At 39.9% G+C, this 23,480-nt stretch overlaps 1 protein-coding gene across 5 annotated transcripts in view; it reads right to left on the minus strand.

Annotated features, from left to right (window-relative positions):
* Positions 1-23,480, minus strand: part of KMT2E (lysine methyltransferase 2E (inactive)) — a 95,596-nt gene that overhangs the window by 19,361 nt on the left and 52,755 nt on the right. For 2 of the 5 annotated variants that reach the window (XM_066591963.1, XM_066591961.1), the window contains 7 exons: positions 21,666-21,783; positions 21,064-21,173; positions 20,375-20,639; positions 14,339-14,437; positions 6,858-7,022; positions 3,710-4,048; positions 3,203-3,256 (listed from right to left, as the gene is read on the minus strand). In XM_066591963.1, coding sequence (XP_066448060.1) covers positions 3,203-3,256; positions 3,710-4,048; positions 6,858-7,022; positions 14,339-14,437; positions 20,375-20,639; positions 21,064-21,173; positions 21,666-21,783 — 1,150 coding nt within the window. The remainder of the gene's footprint in view (positions 1-3,202; positions 3,257-3,709; positions 4,049-6,857; positions 7,023-14,338; positions 14,438-20,374; positions 20,640-21,063; positions 21,174-21,665; positions 21,784-23,480) is intronic. The other 3 variants (XM_066591965.1, XM_066591962.1, XM_066591964.1) reach the window with 2 other exon arrangements.

Consider the following 23,480-nt stretch of genomic DNA (forward strand, 5'->3'; position numbering starts at 1 on the left):
TAATTTGTATTAAGGAGGAATAAAAGGACTTTTGTACATCACTTATGCTGCTACTCTTCTTTGAGGACTACTGCATGATTATATTGGGAGCATTGGTTCTGGCTTCCTAGTGGCGTTTGGCATATATTAATGTGGCCTCAGCAAAATCTGCTGCTAACTACATTTCTTTGAGAAGACTATGAAAAACAAAGATACACTCAGTAAAAAAACAAACAATAAAAAAGCACCTAGAAGTTGTCATTTTGCTGCAAAACCCAGCATGCAGTTACATCTCAGGCAGATATGCCAATGATTAGAGTTGTGGTGTGATTAAACTGTCTTGCGATCTGCGGCCCTAAACATGGTTCCACTCTTGGCCTATAAAAAGGCTCTCAGAAGCTACTTGTGTGTAGTGACCTCCATTCCCATTTATGTAGAGCTGGTTGACCACTTGACGCCTTTACGATGCAATGAAATACACTTTGCCAAGATGCTGCGTATTCATGAAATGAGAGAGGCTGGATGGTTATATTGATGAATTGCTCGCCACCTGGTCCGTTCTGATTAGACTGTTGGGAGGTGTTGGGACCAGTAGATGCGTGAGGGCACAGACCGGGTGACCGGGCTCAGGACGCCCTCAACAGACAACCAGTAAAGAGGATCTGCTCATCCAACAAGCATCAGCAGCTCCAAATGTTTTGCTGTCCTCCATCCAGAGACAGGTGGCAGCATCATTACACCCCTGTGTCTGTCTGAACAACTTCTGGGTGAATGGCTGAAGGACATTTGGTCTCACAACACCCATTACTTGTACTGCCTTTGGTACCCATCCAGTGTCGCCTCAGTTTGCAGTGGTGCTGTGTTTGGGCATAGACAACGGTCACATTTGTGTCTAGAGACCTAGTGATCAGCGCCTCAATCCTGCCTTTGCTGTGGAGCAGCACAGTGCCTCCACTGCTGGCGTTTTGCTCTGGGGTGCTATTGCATAGGACAGTTGCCGCCCCCCCAGTAGTGGTTTGAGGGACAACAGCAGCTCAGTGATATGTTCAGGACATCCTGCAGTGTTCCTCTTATGGCTGTTTCCAAGAGGCATTTTTCAGCAGGATAATGCTTAGTCGCACACCAGGTGTCACAAGGATGCCTCCTTAACATTGCCACACTTCAGTGGTCTGTCCAGTCACCAGATTTATCTTCAATGGAACATGCATGGGACCATCGGGGACACAAACGTCGATAGCCTACGAGTTTGCATGATCTAGAGGTTCAGTTATAGGAAACGTGGATCATTCTGCAGCAGGATATCATACGGAACCTGTATACCTCCGTGCCCACCCATATTACATCTTACATCTAAGCTAGAAACGGCCCAATAGGGTACTAGAGCCCCCCCCCCCTTTAAGAGGGCCAGTTTCCCCACAATAAATTATCCTTTTGAACTTATATTGTAATCACTTATTTACAATAACAAAAGTTCATTTGATTTAGACAACTCCTAGGCGCTTGATTTAAAAAAAAAAAAAAATTTTAAGTGTCAACAATGTAGACGGAATGAAATTTTAACAAAGGCTCAGTAACACAAACATGTATTTACAATATTGTGAGTGTGCATTCTTTTAGTTATAACATACTAATAAAAAAAATACAGTGTCAGCATCTTCAATTCTCACCATTTGCATGGAATTTAAACCTTTAAAGAGGTTCTTTTTGGTTTTAAATGCACACAATTTTTTGGAAGTTACAAATTAAATATGAAATTTACTTAATATGGAATCATGATCTTAAACATGCTATCCAAACTGCAGGCATCATGTTATTGAACAGGAGGAGCTGAGCAGATGCAGATTTATTTTATATGTATATAATTATTGGAAAAGGTTCAGTCTAACTATTTTACTAAATTTAAACCTCTGCACATTCCGAGCTGAACAGTCCAATGGGTGGTCCTATCACTGATTGTATATGACAGCTACCTCTGTACGTACAGACAGCTCTCAATCAATCACTGATCGCACCGCCCATTGAAGCACTCAGCTCATAATGTTCATGGGTTTAAATGAATATACCAGTTCTACTGAAACTTGTCCCACAAAACTATACATTTATCTACTCCTCCTGCTCTAGAATATGCTGCCAGGATTTGGACAGCATATTCAAGCTGACAGGTTCACTTTAAATTCATCGTGTCATGTAAATTAAAATTACAATTTCTTATAATGAAACCCAGGGTCCTTTATAACTACAAAATGGTGGAACGGTTCTATATTAATGGAATTAATAATACGAATCCAGAACAAAAAACGGTTTACTTAAAGGGGAGGTGTTATATGAAAATTACCTATTGATTACCTTGTTTTAAAAGTTAAAACATTTTTTGTAAGTATCTATTGGCAATGTTTTTTCAAAAATTTCCATGTTACTATGTACATTTTAAAAGAATATATACATATACAAAACACACACATACACACAATGCATACACACACACACACATATATATATATATATATATATATATATATATATATATATATATATATATATATATATATATATATATATATATATATATATATATATATATATATAATATAATATATATATATCTCATCTGCAGATTTCACTATGATACATTCCCCTAAAAGGGTCAATCCTTTTACTTGTGTGAAAATTATGCTAGTTGGTTATAGATGTAGTCATGATGGGCGCAGACTACTTACTGCTTCCTTCCATGAGTCATAGAAAGAAACTACAGTTAGTTTTAAACTTCCTTCAGAGACTAAACTAATGTCTAACACTAAACAGTAAGGCCCCCTTCATGGAGTGGGTGGGCAGAAGAGGTCATATTCAAGTGAAAACACCTGCCACAATGAAGTGCCATAGAGAAGTTTTGGGTCATAGAAAACCTGATGCTTTACTAGGCAAGAATAGACTTATTTTATGAATGTAGAATCCTGTAGTTCATGCTTCAATGCTTTCAGAGAGAACTTGAATGAAATTTCTAGCATCTCATGTCATATAGGATCACATAATCTACTATAAAACTCTCAATATGAGCTTTTAAAAAGACACACAATGATCCATTCACACTGCCATATACATATATTGCTAATCTAAAACAAATAATGAATGTCTATATTTCGCATGTCTAGTTCACAGCAGTGTAGTACACAGCATAAAATACTTGTGTGGAAAAATAATTCACAAGACTGCCTTTGATACATACTGTAAAAAGAGTGTCCTTCCATTTTTGAAGTGCCACACAAGTGTTTACGCAAGACTGCAAACAGAATGGCAATGTAAGCATTATTCATAAGACACATGCTTAAATGGGAAACAGGTAGAAAAGCATGCCATGTGTTACAATTTCATAAAAATCTTAAGTTTGCAAGTGATCAAAATACATAAAAATCAAAGCGTTCTGCCATTAAAACAAATAAAATTGGCATCTTAACATAAAAAGAATCATTAAAAACATGAGAAACTCACTTGCATAAAATGTGATGTTGGATAAATACATCACATAAAGTTGCCCTTGAATGCAGATAGTAAAAGTTAATTGTATATAAGAATATATCAAATTTGTGTATATATAAAAAAAATAAAAAAAGCTATTCTTAGATTTTATTTTACTTCTGTTTGCAGACTAATGCACTAGTTCACAGGTAGAAAAAAAAGTGAAGAGGAAGTAATCCGCAGTCTCCTGACTGATTTCTCACCATGAAAATCATACCTTTTTTGTTTTTGGGTATTTTGATGCACATTTGTTTTGCACAAGCAATTCAGTATCTGGAACCTCCTCTGTCTCAGTGACAGCGGGCTCTACTACTGGAGCAGTGCTCTCTTCCACAGGCTCTTCCACAAGTGCGCTAGTCTCCGATTCCACTTGCTGTGGGGCGACCTCTACATCTGGGGAGGATGGCTGAACATCAGAGCAGGTGCTGATCGTTCTGTGCCGGCGACGCTGCTGACCAATGTGAGTCCTGCTTCTAGTAAAGCTTTTTCTTTGCTTGTTGCGATTGATTTTGGCAGCGATTGGCTTGCTCACAACAGGCTCTTCTTTTACTGGTTCCTAGCAGATTCAAAAGTAAAAGACAGGCTTCAGAAATGTATTTTTTATGATCATTTTTTTCAACTTTCTTGAAGGGATTTGTCTCCCAAAATGAAGTTCTCCTCATTCATAGGATAACCAGCTGTTACCCCCAGTGATCCCTGCATGCGTAGCCAAAGTTCCATTCAAACACAGACCACCATTCTCCTGATTAGTGGGGGTCCTAGAGATGGAACTTCCAGCAATCAGACACTATCAACCTATTCTGTGGATAAGTGTTAAGTTGCTATGACTGGGCAACTCTTTAATGCCATTAACTCAAACATTAAAGAGGAAACCCATTAGGAGATTTATGTTGTCTGAAGCATGAGCAGCATGAAATACGAACAGCTTCTCTCATTACAAACCGCTATGTTTTACATAGGTTTCATTCACTGAGAACAATCACGTATTACATTCTCTCTACAGGCTACAGTGTTTCAGAGTAACTCATCAATCAAGCCATACAGGGGATAAACTAGCTGACTGTGTAAACACTACAGTGATTCAGATCAAAACATAGCAGTTTTAACAAACTAAGCATGCCCCATTTCATGCTGCCCATGGTTCAGGCAGTATGAATCTGACACCACATGTGAATACATGCAGAATTCTTAGTTAGTCTTAGGCCGGTCTCACATGACAGGATTTGAACTGTGGATTCCTTGAGCATATGATCTGTGGTAATAAGCAGATCAATCAAATGCATTGTATTACGTAGTTGCGATCACATTATTCGTGAGCGGAAAATTAAATGCAGCAGGTTCTATTTCGCTGGGGATATCGTGACAGAGCCCATTGTTCTCTACGCATTGTTCTCTCTGCACCCTTTCCATTTCACTCTACTTTGAATTTTTTTTTAAGTTTTTCGTTACATTGATCCCACAAAAAACAAGCCCTCAGATAGTTACATTGGTGAATTTTAAAAAGGGGGTTGTTTTTTATTTTTATTTTTTCTTTTAACATGGGAAAGAAAAAAACAAAAATGGAAAGAAAAAAACATGGATTGTTCTGCTTTAGCTGAGTATTTCTTTGTGGTTCAATGGTGAGCCTATTTGTCAGTTGAGTTCCACTTTTTGTGAATGTAAGGACATCCTGCCATTAGGTTTTCTATAGAGATGAGAAAATTGCCATACCCAATTCGCATTTCTAGATAATATATTATGAGACTAGTGCATTCACTTTTTTAATGCACTTGAGCCATTCTCTCCTGTATCTTTTGATACAGGGCTGGATGGCCCTTTTACCTTCTAGGAGCAGGAAATGCAAGAGGTTAAAGAGGACCCCTTCCTTACCGTTCTCAGTGACTTCCAAATGACTACATGGACACAAACAGAATGCCCGAAAAATGAATCGTCACAGTAAAAGGAGGAGATATGAATGCAGTCATGGAAGACTTTTGTAAACCAAATTAAAAGAAATGTATTATGGAAAGATGAAGACCCTGAACAGCCTTAATGAATTTCACGATCCAATGACGTTCTGATAGTTTAGTATCATTCTGAGTTTTCGCTAAGAAAAGAATGTGTACAGGTATCTTAGAATTATAATTGTTCAGTGAGAACAGAATTCTTGACAAGGCACAATACTGTCCTAAGCCCCCTCTCTTCCAGAGGGACGAGAATGAGGACACCCAGATCTAAAAGGGATTTTAGGTCTACGAGTGCTTGCTGAAGAGTTTATAAGATGGTTGAGGAGTTAAGAAAACTTTTGAAGGGGTTGCGAGAAGCAAAATCTATCTTGTATCCCTCAGATATGGTCCAGTATATCCAAGTGTAATTTATGCTTATATTTATTAAATTAGAACTCATTTTAATTAAAACTTTCTATGCAGTATTTGATTGTTAAATCATTAAGTGCTGACTTGCGGGATCGTACATGAACGCGCCCCTGCACACTGCTTGTATTCGCAAACTTTATTTTTGCCTCCACTGACGACGCATTGAGCATGCATGGAAATTTTACATCTGAGTGGATGCTAATCTCAGCACAAGCTCACAAACTTTGGTAAGACACTGGCAATTCTGCCTGCCGCATCATGAAGGAACACATGTCCCAGGGAAGGCTCTTTTGAAATGATTATTTTTCAGGCATAAATGTTACCTAGACTGATTGATCGTGCTATTTTCCCACGGAGGAAGCCCCCACAATGAAGATACACGTTATATATAATCTTTATGCAACCCCAATGATGCGCATGTAGGTTCTACATCAGTAATGACATTTTATGGCTTTTCATGTATGCCCTACCTTCTTGTACTCTGGTTTGTTAAGGTATTAGTGGGTCAGGTTGATTGTATGCCTGATCCAATTAGTGCAGTAACATGTACAGTCTATAATGTGGTATCTAGACAGTATTTGATATATGTTCTCTACAGGGGCACTGTATTGATATATGGCAATGTTATTTTCTTACGATATTTTGACACATGCTGCTGGTTTATACATTTTTACTGGGGGTTATTTTAAATGGTTTTATATGTACAACTATTGATTGCAAATGGGCTCCAGTTTTCTCTTGGGACTTTTACATTTTATTTTATTTTTTTTATATTTAAGTGTTTACTAACAAAAGTTTTTTACATATATAATCCTATGTGGAGTGCCATTGTATTTTCATACACCTTTTTCTGGAAATTGCTGGAAAACAAAACCTGGTCATAAAATGCATCTATAAACACCATCACATTAATAAATATCTTAGATAATTTATTTTCATACATAATTCTACTGGTATAATAAACATTACTGATTTGGAAATGTAAAAAAGGCTGTACAAAGCCAAATTTACCTGAGGGATTTCAGGGTCATTGAGAAGCTGTATATCTTTTGATTCAGGTTTGACATCTGTTTTTGCTGTGCTAATTCTCTCTAAAGCCTGTTCTCTTCTTTTCTCTCGCTTCTCCAGTCTAGCAAATGCTTGAAGAATAGCTTCCATTTTCCTTTCCTCTCTTGTCTACATAAAGGTAATAAAAAGGAAAATCAATCTCTGTAATTAAATAGATAAAATTACAAAACAAATAAGCTTTCCGTGCTAGCTTTGAAAGGGGATGAAGTACATGACTTCAGAAGAACATTTAAATTACACATTTTTAGAGTGCCGCTCCCTAAATGATGATTCTGCAATTTAAACCTGAAGAGGCACTCTGCACAACTTTCACAGCTACAAGACTTGATTCATGCAAATACATATCCCAGAGAAAAAAAAAATTGCAGCACAATCCAGAACAAATAGGACATGCTGTAGATTTGAAAATTCACTGCAAACGGTTTCCTTATACAAACTCTTAAAAGTCCAGAATACAATTCACAATGTTAGTGCCGATGCAAAAATAGAGTCTAGATTTTTGAGGGGGGGGGGGGGGGGGGGGGGAGTGAAACAAATACAAAAAGCGTGTATGTATTGCATTATAATACTCCATCCCCAACGACCAATGATGTTCATGTATATCATTGGTCTACATGGCGAGTATAAAGTGGGCTTAGCAGCTGATCCCATCTTCATACAGATGACAGCCGCTGATGAGCTCTGATTGCAGCCATTTAAGTTAATAGATGCCATAGTCAATAAAAGTGACTAAAGTTGTAGAAACCCCACAATAGTACCAAAAAAACAAAAAAAACCCTGCAGCTGGCCCCACATAAAAAAAGCCCTCACACAGCCCATCAACAGAAAACTAAAAACGTTATGAGGGTCAGAATGCATTCACAAAAGATAAATAATAAAAAATTTAATGTAGCTAAACAATGAAAGCTGTAAAACTTTCATAGAGAAGTAATCATACTAACCCATGTAAAGAAGTGAAGATCTCAATTTACCGTAAAATCAACCCCCCATAAAATAGCACAATTGTGCTCTTTCATCTATTCACTAACAACTCTATTTACTAATTGACTAATATAAAAGTTAAAACTCTTGAAAAGCGAGGGCTAAAAAAGCAGGGGGGGGAGGAAGTCTTTGAGGTAGGGAGGGATTAAAAGGTGTTTTCTTTATTAAGCCCTCCTACTCAATTTGATTAATAGGGCCTTCAAACTAGTGCTTTTTTAAATGAAAAAAAAAAATCCTCTATGATGCCTGCTAAACTGCAAACATTGCAGCAGCACTCAGGTTCATACATGCCTGTCCTCACTCTGTGCAATGTACAGGATACCCTGTCCTCTCCTTTAAATTGTTAATTAGATAGTCTATGGGAATCCTTTAACCACCTCCCATCATCTACATTTTACTTTGGTACTTGCGTTATTTTGCCTCTCTTTGTAACTGTATATGAATATACATTGAGCCTGTGTGAGGCCTGGATACAAAGAAGTCGCTTTACAACAAGGTGAACAATTACGTTCGACTCGAGACAAACTCAAAAGTGCAAAAAGACCAAAAGTGGCCATGCAATCTCCACATCCAAAGATGGTCTTCTGATAAGGGTAAAATAGTCAAATGAAAGCACTGCTCCCATCTACATCATGTTTTTTTTTTCCGTTTAGACCACAACGACCATGCAAGATCAGTCATGACAGACATCACCAACACCAGATGGCCTGCACCAACTTAGAATTTGAAGTGCTATTCTATCCAAAAGACCCCTAAAATAAATTTTTTTTTGCTAATGTCCGATTGTTATTTTAAAATATATACAGTGACTTGCCCTAGTCACTAGGTCTACGACAGGGCTTTACGTGTTTTTTTAATATATAATCTATTATATATAAATAATATTTCTTATCTTACTATAATTTACATTATGTCCCCTCAAAGGATAAGAAAAACAGCACTTCTGCCCTATATTGAGAGTGCTTGGCAGTCTGAAAGCCAGGCATGCAACCCAGAGGTGCAATTTCTTCAGTGCAGTTGTTACTCTGCAGTGCTGTATAATAAGGCTACTTTATAACAGCTGTAAAAAAAAAAGTGTACAGGTGATCATTAGGGGGTTAAATATGTTCAGTAATTGTTCACAATTCAATTACCTAAAATGTTAAATTGGCTCTAATTCAGGATTAAATGATAAAAGATTGAAAAATACTTTTTATCCTCAGGAGACAGATAGTGGTGTTGCCTAAAAATTTGACATTGTTTGTTTCAATTGATCGCAATTAGTCTGGGTTCGCACGGGGGCGGATTTACCGTGGAAATTCAGTGCGGAATTTCGCAGCGGCAAATCCGTATGCGGCCGCTAATCCCGGGATTAGCCAGCCATGCGGACGAGATTTCTCAGAAATCTCGTCCACACGGGACGGCAAATCCGCTGCGGCTAAGCCGGCAAAAGCCGCTGTTGCGGCGCAGATTTGCCGAATGCAGCATGCCTTTTTTTTCAACGCTGCGGCCGCGCTCTCCTCTATAGGAGTGCCGGCCGCATCGGAAGAGCGAGCGGCCGGGCCGCTTCAAAACCGCAGCGGGTTTTGAAACAGCGGTTTTCCCGGCGGAAATCTCGCGGTTTTTCGCTGCGGCCAAACCGCGGGATTTCCGTTGGGAATCCGCCCCGTGGGAACCCAGCCTTAATGTTCGTACTGCCACATCCCTCAAATGTCAAACTGACTCCTGGAGTGACCTATCTGGCTAGGAGTAATTTGACCATCCCTGGTATTTTACCTAAAGCAGTGATATGCACAACCATAGTTTGAAAGCAAAGCACAAAATCTCACTACGTATATTATGAAACAGCATAATTATTAGTGTCAAGTCAACATATGTACTGCAGTATATTATCTCTCTTCCTGACAAGCCATAGCAGACCCGGAAGCCATAGTTTGGCATTAAGTTACCATGATGAAGGACCAATAAAGCCTCTGTTAAAGCAACCCTCTGGGCCTGGAGAAACAAAGATGGCCGCACCATTTTCTCTGAATACTTGATGCATAATATGCATCATTAGTCTAAAGCTCCATTTACACGGGACGAATGTCGGGCAAACGATGCCCGACACTCATCCCTGTGTCTCTGCGCTCCTGCACTGGAGCTAGCAGAGCTGGCTCGCACACGGAGCGGCCTGCAGGGGGGCGGGGCAGTGCAGGAGATTTCTCTCCTCTTGCTCCCCTGCCCCTCTCCATTGAGATAACACAGCGGCCGTTTGCTACTAAACGACGGCTGTTTAAACTGAACGATAAAGCTCATCACTGATCTTTTATGCAGCATGAGCTTCATTGCTCATCGTTCAGTTTTAACAGTGGCCGTTCAGTAGTGAACGGCCGCTGTGTTATCTCAATGGAGAGGGGGGTAGGCGAGCGAGAGGAGAGAAAGCTCCTGCACTGCCCTGCTCCTCTGGTAGCTGCTCCATAAGTGAGACAGCTCTGCTAGCTCCTGTGCAGGAGCACGGGAGCGAGGAAACACAGGAGCCAGTGTCGGGCATCGTTTGCCCGACATTCATCCTGTGTAAATGGACCCCAGGACACTACACCTGCTTTAACCAGTGCACCCATGTGATCAGTGCTGGCCACTCAGTAGCATGTAATGTCTTAAGACTACCAATACATACTTTGCAGAATGTGCATCAGGTAGGCAAAGAAGCTGTTTGGCCATCTTTGTTTCTTCAGGCCCTGATTGTCGCCTTAACTCTTTACATACTGTAATCAACACTGATTGTAACATGTATGGTGTTATCGGCAGGGATCAGAGTTCTCTGCAATCCCTGCTGTTGCAGCCGGATCCCAGCTGTCAGCTGAAGCCAACCGCTAAAGATGCAACGTAGATCACATACAGCATTTTGCTCAAACACCTTCCCTCCCATGTTGTACATATTTGTCATAGGGCAAGAAGGTGTTATTGATCATCAAGATAAATAAAAACCTTTCTATGAAAGAAAAAATATTTTGTTCATTGACCTTTAAAAAAGGGGCAAGATTAGACAGGGGGCCTTGTCGTGCTTACGATGTAACCGAAAATCGCGGTGACGTGGTGGTCGCATTTTTAAAATTGATTAAACTGTTGCAGGATATTGACGGAAAGCAGCATTTGTGGTTGCAAATCCATGTAGTTATTACAAGCAGCCACACACTTATGAGTGAGATAGTAATTTTCCAGTATAACCACATGGTCACTTAACTCCTTAAGGACTGTCTATTGTTAGTTTTGTGGTATTTTCTGGAGGGGACAAGTTGTATCATTTCATTCTTTAATGGTACCATGAAGACATCTTCAGTAATGTATTGAGAAACACAAAATAAAACAAAACTGCAGTGAATGGGACTCAGCGGTAAATACCCTGTTTCCCTGAAAATAAGACCTACCCTGAAAATAAGCCCTGGCACGAGTTTTAAATTTTGCCCAGGCAGCTATACATGTAAAAAAGAAATATATTGGAGCAAAAATTAATATAAGACACTGTCTTATTTTCAGGGAAACACGGTACTAACCAGGGCCACTGTGCAATGAACAAAGCGGTCTGCTTTAGACCGCAAAGAGGTTCTGCACACAAAGTAACTGGCTCAGGGGAACAGCCGATTGCCGTGGATACCAGGCAGCAGACCCAGTTTGTCTGCCATTTATAGCCAGTCCTGGGTATAGGTCATTAATAACTAGTAGTGGGTCAACCTGTTGAAGGCCAACCTATTAAGTACTGCCGACGGTATAGCTTAATAGGCTGAAAGCCATGGCAGGCCTGGGAGCCTCCACTAGACTGAAATAATGCGAAAAATAATCCAGCTCTTATTAAGGCCCATTTAGACAACAATCATCACTCAAAAGCCATCTTTTGAGCGATAATCGTTATGTCTAAATGTGCTGCCATCGTACACTGATCGTGCACTATTCATTCAGCATTGATTTCTAGCAAGCTAGAAATCACTGATGACTCAGTGCGGCACTGATTGCATTGTTTCAGCTGGTATCCCGATGGGACTTCTCAGCAGGATACCAGCTGAAAGCTCTGAGAACAAAGCAGCTGTCAGTGCTCCTGCATTAACTCTAAGTCTGGGTTCTCACACAGGGCGGATTTGCTGCGGTTTGCTGTTGCATATCCGCACTGCGGCAAAACCGCTACGTTTGCAGTGCAATGCAGTACAAATGTGTTTGGGCAAAAAGCTGTTCTCACAGGGCGCATTTTTCCCACACTGCGGAAATGCAAGTGCGGCGCGGTTTTTCAAGATACAGGATGTCCATTCTTTTGACTTTTCCGCAGCGCTTTTTTGTCCATAGACCTCTATGGACGCAGCAAAATCCGCAGTAAAAGTAAAAAAACGCTTGCGGATTTTCCGCAAGACAAAAATAACCTTTGAAGCAGCAAAACCGTAACGGAAAAAACGCAGCAAAACCGCAACAAATCCGTCCTGTGTGAACCCAGCCTAATTGTCAGCACTTCGCCTGCATTAACTCCTAAGTAGCTAATTAGCTACTTAGTTATACAAAGATGATCACTCAAAACAGTCACTCAAACTGCCGTTTGAAAGATCATCTTTAGTCTAAATGCACCATCAATTAAATAAGTTTCTTTATTTCCAGCTTCTCATTAAAATCCTTAAGACCTTCAGGACATGGTTACAGGTACTACTATGTTTCAAACACATAAGCTTCATATTAGTCCACACATACTATTGTAGAATATAAATATATATATATTTTTTTTGTTTGTTTGTTTTTTTAAAAGCAATAAAGCAAACATCCCATGACAAATCTTAGACATAATCAAAAGTGTTATAGGAATGTTCATATCCAAGCAACCACAATTCAGCCCATACAATCTTGCATTCTTCCTCCACTATGTTATACAAATACATACATGTGTGTGCCAAAAAAAAACACATGATCTCAATACAAATGCCCAAAAGACATTAAAAATACTACATAAAACGCCACCAAATTGGGTTCCAAATCCACACCACCAAATGGTTCTACCTCCAACCCACTAAGTCTGCATGGGAAAAAAAAAAAAAAAAATACTACAGCCTTAACACAGGACAATCCCTGTTGTGCACCCAATTAATAAGAACCTACAATTGCATTTATAAGTGGAACCAGTTGTACATGTCAAGTCTAACAGTTTCCAATGGACATTTCCAGTCTTTATACTTGTCTAAATCGCAAAAAGGATTACTATAGAAACTAATGGCAGAAGCCTATATAAACACTATTTAGTACACATATATGTATCCTGTCTTCAACCTACAATGAAAATGTATGTTAACCTAGCTGGTCTCCATAATGCATCATGTTCAGAACTGTATAAAAAAAAAAAAGAGAAAAACGTGCACAATCTTCAATTACAATCATGTAAAAATAGTAGTCAATGCCATGTTCATTCTTCATTGCACTATCCACATTTATACTCTATTGCCATTTCATTCTATAGTAGGAGTTTCTCCACGTGGACCGAGTGGGCTGGAGGAAAGAACTATTGGGTGGCATGCATTTGGAACATGATTTGGTGGAGTTTATATAGTATTGAATAATTACGTTTTTGGGGATTTTTAGTGCGATCAGGTATTTTTTTAGCACACACATTTACGTAGCTATTGTCCATAGTGAATGAAGAATACTATATTTTATGGCTTGTATTGTGGGTGTTTGGATTGTGGACAGCCGTATGAACATTTCTGTACAAGTTTTGCACATGATGTGTAGGACTGGTCATGAGAAGATGGAAATAAAGAAACTAATTTTATTCCATTCCTATGAGCTGGATTTTTGACACTTTTAATTCATTAAAAAAAAAACAAAAAAAAAAAAACATTTCATTTTCACTTGAGCTTCCACTAGACCTCAGGCTGCAATGACAACCCATGGGTATCAGAGGGCCCCTTCCCTCTGCAACAGCATGCTCCACTGCATCTAGAAAGTTAAACAGCTGCGATCTGAGCAAGCTCTGATCCACGGCTATCAGGTGTATGAAGTTCCCGATTTCTGATCTATATTCCCATTGGTGACCCATGACTGATCTCCCTCTCTCATGAGGCGTTCCAGGGGTAAATTATAGCCACAGGCCGCCTCAGCATCACCCTGTTTGGCCATACATTTAGGAATTCTAAATCAATAGCAGCTGTAAATAAATTAGATGCTTTTTGAAATCATCAAACCAGCACCACTGGGGAGCAGCGTGTAGGCTGAAGGTAGTCATGAAAGCAACAAAGAGGTATGCACAATCTGCTGTATTATACTAAACAAAATTTAAGAAAGCCAAGTGAAATGAATGTGCCAAGCAAGCCATTTATTAGCGAACGATGCACAAGAGAAAGCAATCATTAAAATGATTTTGCTCTAAAGCCTAAGAGAAAGCAACAGTCAACATGGGGAGAGCAACTATCACTTAGGCCAAGCGATATTAACTAGCCACTATCTTCCCGACTTACCATCTTCCTTTTCCTCTCTGCAATCTGCTCCTCAGATTCCATTTCTACTTCATTGCTAACAGGTGTTTTTTCTTCTATATCATCAATAAAATCTGGCTCCTGAAAGATGGAAATGACTGCTTTATAGACACTCTACTGCACTGCTTACTCAAAGGGATACTAGAACTACAATGGATCTATTTAGTCACCAAATGGAAAACTGCCCAACTGACAACTTCATGACAACTGAAATGCCAAAGCTACCTCAATCAAGAAGCAATTCGCTAATTGACAGTTCACATCTTCACTTGCTGAAGCTAAAATGCTGGGGGGAAAAAAACAAAAAACAAAAAACAAAAAAAAACACAAAAAAAGAACACACCGCTACCAGATTTCCTTTTAACAAACTTTTCGCTGGCACTTTTATTTTGTGTCATTTTACAGGAGCCTTTTCTGCCATTTTTAGGTTCTATTCAGAACACTAGGAGAGTTAAAACACCAATGGGAAGAACAAAACCATGCCTAATGCATGCTCTGATTTTAATGACCTCCAAAATTTAACAAACCACTAGTGAAAACTACTTCACACTTCAAAATTTGTGTGAAGCAACATTTACCAGCAGTATGAGCTTGTCAGCCTGTAGGCATGGTGGCTTTCATATTATAAAAAATTATATACTGCTTAAATCATCATCAGCAATAAGCTTATTAATATGCTCATCGCCATATATGGGGAAGTACCTTCTCCATACTGGTTATTAAGCACTCCTGCAAGGTCGAGCGCAAGGGTTATATCCCCTTGCTTCCTTTAAAAAGTTCCCATAGATGCTCCTTCCATTAGAGGCCCAATCCTTCACATTAAACACCACCTTTAACGTACTGCTGTTAGTTTAGAAAACACTTATAAAAGGAAGAATGCTTCAAAGCGACCCTCCAGTTAGGGGACAAAATACTGTCCTGGGACCGGACGGATATACATTCTCTGCTGACATCCCTCTGATCAGCTGGTTTGGGATCCTGTTTTCAGCTGTCCAAGATGGCCACTGCAATTTTCTAGCTATCTAATGACCATTGTGCACTGCTCTAATTGGTCAACATTGGCCAGCACTGCTCACGTGATCTATAAGAGCAAGTACAGTGCACCGGTAGTCCAACATTACCAATGCACTGTGGGGACTAGGTAGTAGGACGATTGCGTCGGCCATCTTTGATATGTAAAATGGGACTCCGAACCAGAGGATCACTTAGGCGGGGGTCACATGAGATGGAATTCCAGCAGAATTCTCGCGGAATGGGCGCACCAGAAAACCACATTAATTCCACGGCCTTTAGCTGCGGGTTTTGTAGCAGTTTCGCGTCGGCATTCCGCTGTGGCCATCCCTCCCCCAAAGAGAGGAGAGATGCCGCTGCGGAGATGGAAAAAGAATTGACATGCTGTGTCGTCCGTTTCCACGCGGTTTGGCCGCAACGGATTGGTCACAGAGTGTGCAAAAAATCTCGTCCACTTTGCTGACTAATCCCGGGAAATTTCGTCCACTTTGCTAGCACAGAAATTCTGCTGCAATTCTGCCCCATGTGAACCCAGCCTAAGACTTCGGCACAGACGACCAATAGCAGGTAGTATAAATGTTTCCTTCAGTCTCAGGACAAAATTTGTCCCAAAACCAGAGGCTTTTAAATATATGATTGCCAAATATGTGTATTAACACCATGTTATATCTGAGAATGCAGTAGTAATACAATCTACAGACTGGTATGGAAGCTCACAGAAATGTCAAGTTGTCTCAGTGTGCAATCAAAATAAAAACAAACTTATAAATCGTAACCCCAGATCTCAGGGACAGGCAAGTAATTGTACACAGCTGGCTAACATTTAACAGAAAAGTTGGCAGTGTACATACATTTCATCAAGCCCAAATGTGTATGGGGGCAGTCTAACAATAACTGGGTATGATGAATATCAACATAAATCGATGCTCTGTTCCACCTAGAGATGACAGTTGTCAAATGTCTGGCAGCAGCTCATTCTGCAATAAACATGCATATACAACCAATCCAAATGTGCAGTTTACAGAGATGGATATCTGGCAAAAGGGAGTATGATGGACAGCTATCTTATGTGGATGGCTAGGATGACATTTGCTAAAATATCTAGAAAAGAAAAGTATCCAGCAGCACACCACTGAGCCAAGTCACCTTGAGGAGCTTGTATATGTGCATGTTCCAAAATGGAACCTGACTATTTGTGTCCCCACGTCAAACCAGAAATATTGTAGAGAGCAGCAGACAGGGATCTTCAATAAAATGCATCAGATGATACCATCTTAATTTCATCCCCATAAGAACATGCAAGGTTTCGGCCCCATCCGAGGCCTTTGTGCCCTCTACAATATATTTACTAAAATATTGCCCACTTGCATTGCGCTGTATTCAGATAAATCAGCAGCATTGTCATGACAGAAAACTTAGCTGCGATGCAAACCTAGCTGATGCAAACTACCATTGAAAAAATGTATATGACTTGTTTAAATGTTACAGCACATTTATTTTATTTATTTATTTATTTTTACAAACGTTAGAATGGTTTCACATCTGCAGCAGGCATTCTGCTTTTCTGCTCTGTTCACAGGAGTAGGAAAAAAGAATCTCTGCAGTGACGGAACCAAACAGCGCCGGCAGGACCCCATTGACGATAATGGGGTCCGCCCATTTTCCGCCCAGCTGCCTGCCTTTTGGGCAGAATTTTCAACCAGATCTGTGACGGTACCTCTGGCCGAAAGTTCTGACCCAGATGTGAAATCAACTTTAGAACAACATTTTTTTGTTTAAAGGGTAAAAATTCTTCCTCGGATTAACAGTATACAGGTTTCCCCAACAAATGCCATTTATCACCTATCCACATTAATCACCAAGGCTGGGGGGCCCACAGCAGATTCCGGCTGTGAGCCTGGCCAGTGACCCTGCGTGCAGCACTAACCTGTATTGCATATGACTGCCTAGGCTTGCCTAGGATCTAACAAGCCATCATATGCTTTATTAAAAAGGAAAACTGACAAGCTTTTCAAAATAAAATAAAATGTAATAATACAGTAGAAACGCCTGTAGACTGATAACTGTAGGCTATTATTTCTTCTGTTTACTAGCTAGGCTTAATGTGCCATTCATGCCCAGTGTCAATACAATGAAACTTCTGAAAAAAACATCCACAACTGAAAAATGGAGTTGCCCCCTTAAGATGGGCATTATACACAGTATATATATTGAAGTTGCGTTTTATTATAATTTTATTTTTTTTTTTTTTACAAACAGCCCTCTCCAAGATTATGGATTCTCACACAAGTGATTTTTACCGCGTACTATACATGCAGGTTTCACAAGCATAACATATGGTAATCAAGTTTTATTACTGTCAATGGTGCCTAGCGCACACAGCACATGCAAAAAAAGAACACGACATGCACTATCTTGGCGCGTATTATGCGCGCATACATGCCAAGATAGTGTATGCCGATTTAGAAAACAAATTGGTAAAACAGCACAAAGGAATCCTTACACTTCAGGCAGTTTTCATATTAAAATTCCAAGCTTTATTGACCCCAATACATAAGCGACGTTTCGACCATGCTTCCCTGGACTTTCTCCGTGTAAAGGGATTTGTCGTCACACAGCAGTATGCAACGTATTGTGCACTGCTGCGTGCTCCCACGCGGGTGATACACATGCAATAACATGCTCATATAAGAGAGCCATTAAAGGGGTTTTCCAGTTAAATACTATTGATGACCTATCATCAGGATAGGTGATCAATAGTTGATTGGCCGGGGCCACCGCTCAGCTGTGTGGGTGCATGCCGCAACACCAGAGGTTGGAGCGGAAGTCTCCGCGCCAACCTCCCATGTAGTGGCCGGCGCTTGTAACTGCAGGCACGACTCTCGTGAAATCAATGGGAGGTCAGCGCGGAGACTTACGCTCTGAGCTCTGTGTTATTGCAGTGCTGAGAGCATGCACCTGCACAGTCGATCGGTCGGGGTGCCGAGCGGCGGAACCCGGCTGATGAACTATTGATGACCTATCCTGAGGATAGGTCATCAATAGTACTTAATTGGAAAACCCTTTTAAGCTTTTAGTAGGCTTCACTGTATTTCCAGGATAGAGTCCTTCTACAGCATGGAAGGATATGTGTTTGATGCATAACCCTATAAATGGAAATTTATGTCAATCAGTTTCCAACGCAACAAGGGTTTACACAACTGTTAGGAGTTTACTAAAGATTAGGTATCCCAAAAGAAGCTGTTCATATACAAATGATAAAGCTGGCCATACCATTAGATAATCTGCTATATGCCCTCTCGCTGTGGGATATAAACCAATGTCAGTTATTAGTGTTCAGTTGATAGCTACATTATGTACGGCTGGATTATGAAATTGTAACAAACAGAAGAAATAGAGCTCTGTCCTATGTACCTGTTTATAGGGGGATTTACAAGAGCAAGTGTTTCTTTAAAACCAGGTGCCTGACGTATGAAAATAAGCCAGCTCAATACTCACCTCTCCTAGCTCGTCCCCCACTGGTGGCTCTGGGTCTCCCCTGTGACATGTTTTTAAGCTGAGGCAGCCTATGTATGGGACAATGACAGAGCTCAGCCATAGAGTGTGATGTCCCCATACACACGATTCTTCAGCTTGTAAACAAGTCACTGCACAGAGCCACTGGCAGGGGATGAGCTGGTTTATTTTTTAGATGCTGGGAACCTGAAGTTAAAGAAAAGATTTATCTCAGAAAACCCCTTTTAGCACAGAATATTTAATCTTAAAAAAAATTAAAAAAAAATATAAACGATAGGTTTATCTAACAAGTTAATGATACACCTTCGAATTACCAAACATGTTTATTCTTAAGAAAAGAAAGCTGCATATAAAAGAAAAAAAATCTATCCATCTATCTAAAGTGTATAATATGTTATTGCAAGAAGCCAATGAGTAATGAGGATTATAAAAAACAAAGTTTAAAGGGTATATTTATTTAAAAAAATAAATAAATATATCTAAATATTCATGTCATAGTGATACCTCAGAAGTTATGATTCACGGGGTTCTGGGTGCAGAGAACCCCATAAATAGCAAAAACAAAGACTCAAAGTGCCCCCCTTGATCTCAGATGGCTGTCCTCCTACAGCAGAATTAGCTGTGTATAGTTTCCCAGAAAGTCTACAAGCCCTTACACTGCTCAATCAGCTGAGCGCTTCTGCCAACCCCCCCTTCCCCTCCCCTCTTTTTTTTTCTTTTTTAAAGAGGATGTGAATAAATACTGAAAACTTAATTCAGTGAAAGGCTGCATTGTTCTACCAGAGATTCCCTTCTCAAACAATACTAACATACAAATTTCAGATCCTAACCTGGAAACATCTTTGCTGAAATGGGGTTTCATAGCTAGTTGTTAAAATTGAATGCTTAATTCTAATGGTATCATACAGTACTATCAAATTGGCTTGGAAAATGCTTAGATTAAAAAAAAATAAAATAAAAAAAAAAAAAACTGGAAAAAAAAACCACTGGTGTAAAATAAATTGTTACTGACGCATAGTGACTCGTTAAAGCAATGTACTACTCCTTCAGCTGTTGGCAACCACTTTTGACCCTCAGTGTGTCAAACTTGTGTCTTGGAAATGAAACAGTGTTCCAGTTTAATGATTGCCGAGGGGATTCTAACGATTTGACTTTCATAGCATAAGTCAACAATATGCCACAAACTTATTTGAGAAGACTAATTTTTAAAAAGGGCCTATCCACACAGCTGTATTCTGGGGCCGTGTGTTGTCCATGCAGTCTAGGGACAGAAGTCATCCCTCTAAATACAGTATGGGGTGAAGGAACATTAAACACCACAAGATGTTCATGCCCTGTGGGGGGTTTTTGTGTGCCTGTTTTGTACAGGTGTAATTCGCACATGGCTGTGTAAATGTAGCCCAAGGTCAACAGTTAAATGACAGGGTGATGCTCATTAAATAATTTGTATGTTCTTAAACTGCAAAGGGTAGTGATTAGTGTAACCATTACCTGGTTATTAGAGATCGACAGGCGGAGAGGGGAAAGCTTCCTCTGTTTGTTATCTGGTGTTTTCAGTTTGGCAATGGCTCCATCATTGTCTAACAGAAGGTTCTGATTTTGAGACTCTCTTTCTTTAGACAGGTCCTTTTCTTTTCTTCCTTTCTTTCTCCTAGTATCATAACCACTGTTGAAATTTTCAGTTGGCTCAGAACCACACTGTAGCACTGGGCACTCTGGATTTTCTTTGAGACATGCGCAATCCACCTTGTATTTGCTAAATGAACAAAATATCACGGTTGTAATAAATAAAATGCCAACAGCTGTCCAGCTCAATTTCCCACTAAATGCAAAACTAGGAAGTTTTAAAAATTATTTTTATTAATAAAAATCTTGTGTTTAAAAGGGTTTCCTAGGACTTGCTTATTGATGACCTATCCTCAGCATAGGTCATCGATAGTTGATTTGCAGGGGTCCACCATTCAGGAACTGTTAGCCAGCCTACTGTCGGTGTGGACGAATGCAAAAGGTTCCAACTGCATTGCAGCGGCCTGGTTCGATTAATGAAGCCACAGCTCTCATTGAATTCTGGATATCCCTAGGATAGGTCATCAATAGTGATGTCTCAGAAAACCCCTTTAAAGGCTGATAAAAATAACAGGGTAAAAATCTAAGGCATAAATAGATTAGGGTTCACTCACCAATTTGCATAATCAAAGTCAAATGCAATAGTAACTTCGGAACCTCTTGGAATGTTTGAAATTGAATAAATATACAAATGAATTGTTCCTTCTTCAATAATATGCCGTACCTACAATATGAAAATGAGTGACTTAAAAAAATGCAATACAATTGTAAATAAGTAAGCCAGCTGCCTGCACGAACTCTTATTTTCTCAATAATACATCTATACTGTCCAATAATTCATTAAAGGGACTGTTTTTTTTTTTAATCAATTGTTGTTCACTGTGCCAAAATATAATAGCTTGTGCTTGGCTATACTAGCTTCCCGCATGCCCTGGGAAGGCAGCTCCAGATCTCCCCGTGATGCTCTATTTACAGCAGCCTGTGTACAGGCAAAATTATATATAATTTTTTTTGCTGTGTGTTCCTCATGCCAAAACATAATGGCCTGTACTTACTTTTTCTGCCTGTGTAAGGGAAGTCACAGGCTGCTACAGCCAACCACAGACCTCAGCATTCAAGTGCTGAGCTCTGTGAGGATATCACTCAGGCAACCCCTATGGTGATTTCCATAATGAAGAGGAGGAGTTTTTCAGTTTCATGTATTGACATTACTTACCTCAGCATTAGGTGTACAAGATCTTCTAATAAATCTAGCTTCATTGCCAAAGGTCCTTGCATCAACGCACATTTCTAACCCATGAAATTTAGAATAAAATAAAACAAATGGGTACGGTCTACAAATAGGGAAAAAAAAAGACACATTAGTGATAAGTAGAATAATTTTACCATGCATAAAAGGGATTTTACAAATCTATTATATAGGTAAGCGGCAGTTACTAGTTATCATGCAAGTCTTGCTTAGCAACAAGCTGCGACCACAACCATGCAGCTGTCACAGATGCATAGCATTCTACAGTAAAGCATTGAATGTGGTCAGTACTAGCACAATATATTCGAAAGTTGTAAGGGGATATGTTTTTATAGGTTGTTTAACTAAAATTACCATTTTCCACCCTTAGAATTTTTGCTGAGATTCTCTTAGACAGTACCCTAATATGTAATATACCATTCAATCAAGTAGCAGTGATCTTGCACAGGTCAACTGTAGTTAAATCACTAATGCCGGGCTCACACTAACGGGTTAGGTTTCCGCAGTGTAAGACCTGTAATCATTCACAGAAAGTAATTGCGAATGATTATGGAAGATTGCGTATGCGAGTGTTTTTCTGCGCAGCTGTACGAGTATACACAGCGTATTGTCTGCGTGGTAGAAAGATCTCTCCTCCCTACAGGCGGCATTCTAGCTTTTCCATTTTTCTATGAATTTGCGAATGTTACCATCGCTCATATGCAATGTTAACTGCGTATAAGGCTGCGGATGGCTGGTATCCATATCCTATTGAGGCCATCCGCAAGGAATCAACACGAAAATAGAGCATACTGTGACTTTTCTTCCGCTTACAGAATACACAATTTGTGAAGTGTGAAGGAACATTTGAAAACAGATGCCTCTCAATGCCTGCGTTTTACCACACATCCCGCACGCTGACGGCGATCGCGTAATCCGCAATTTAAGTCCATTCGTGTGAGACTCCCACCCAGCCCCTTACTGATAAACAATCCTGTTTAAAAGAACATTATAAGGGTTATACCCATATCGTAAGGTTACTGCATATTGCTAGGATAACATAATATTTTGAAGAATCGGGTAGTTGGGTTTGGCGGTCTTTCCATTCTCTGGAAATCAGAGTCCTCTTTGCCCTTGTCCCAGTGAAACTACACTTCTACCCAGCAGATGTGAAGGGAGCTTTGACAGCTGCATTTAAATGAATGGCACTGTGTAGCAGTTCTCTGTAGATGGATAGAGTGCCGCTGTGCAGGTTAAATACTAGCACTGCATCTACATTAGGCCTCTTTCACACAGGGCGATATCGCCGCGATAAAAAGAAATAAAATAGCACCAATATCGCAGCTGTGTTCCCGCGATTTCTGTGCAATATCGCTGCGTGATATCGCAATTTTGTTGCGCGTCTTGGAATATAAAACCTACCCTGAAAATAAGCCCTAGGTGCATAGAAAAAAAACAAAGCAGCACAATACATTATCTAACAGGTGCTGTCCGCCAGCTGCACTTTTCCTCCCAAAGCTCCGCCACACTTGCTTGCAGTCTTCAGCCGTCGTTTCTTGGTTAGGGGGTTCATAAATCCCGCCTCCAGGAATCGAATCAAGTCAATGCAGAGCTTGATGAACCAATCACAGCTATGCAATGCAATGGTTGTGATTGGTTCTCGAGTGCCGCAGCTCAGCTAATCAGAGCCATCGCTTCCTGGAGGTGGGATTTAGAGAACTCCTAAAAAGGAAGCAGCAGCTGAAGACTGCAAACAAGTGTAGTGGAGTGAACAGCACCTGTTAGGTAATATATTGTTTTTTT

This window comes from Eleutherodactylus coqui, chromosome 2, assembly GCF_035609145.1.
Source record: "Eleutherodactylus coqui strain aEleCoq1 chromosome 2, aEleCoq1.hap1, whole genome shotgun sequence".
Lineage (NCBI taxonomy): Eukaryota > Metazoa > Chordata > Amphibia > Anura > Eleutherodactylidae > Eleutherodactylus > Eleutherodactylus coqui.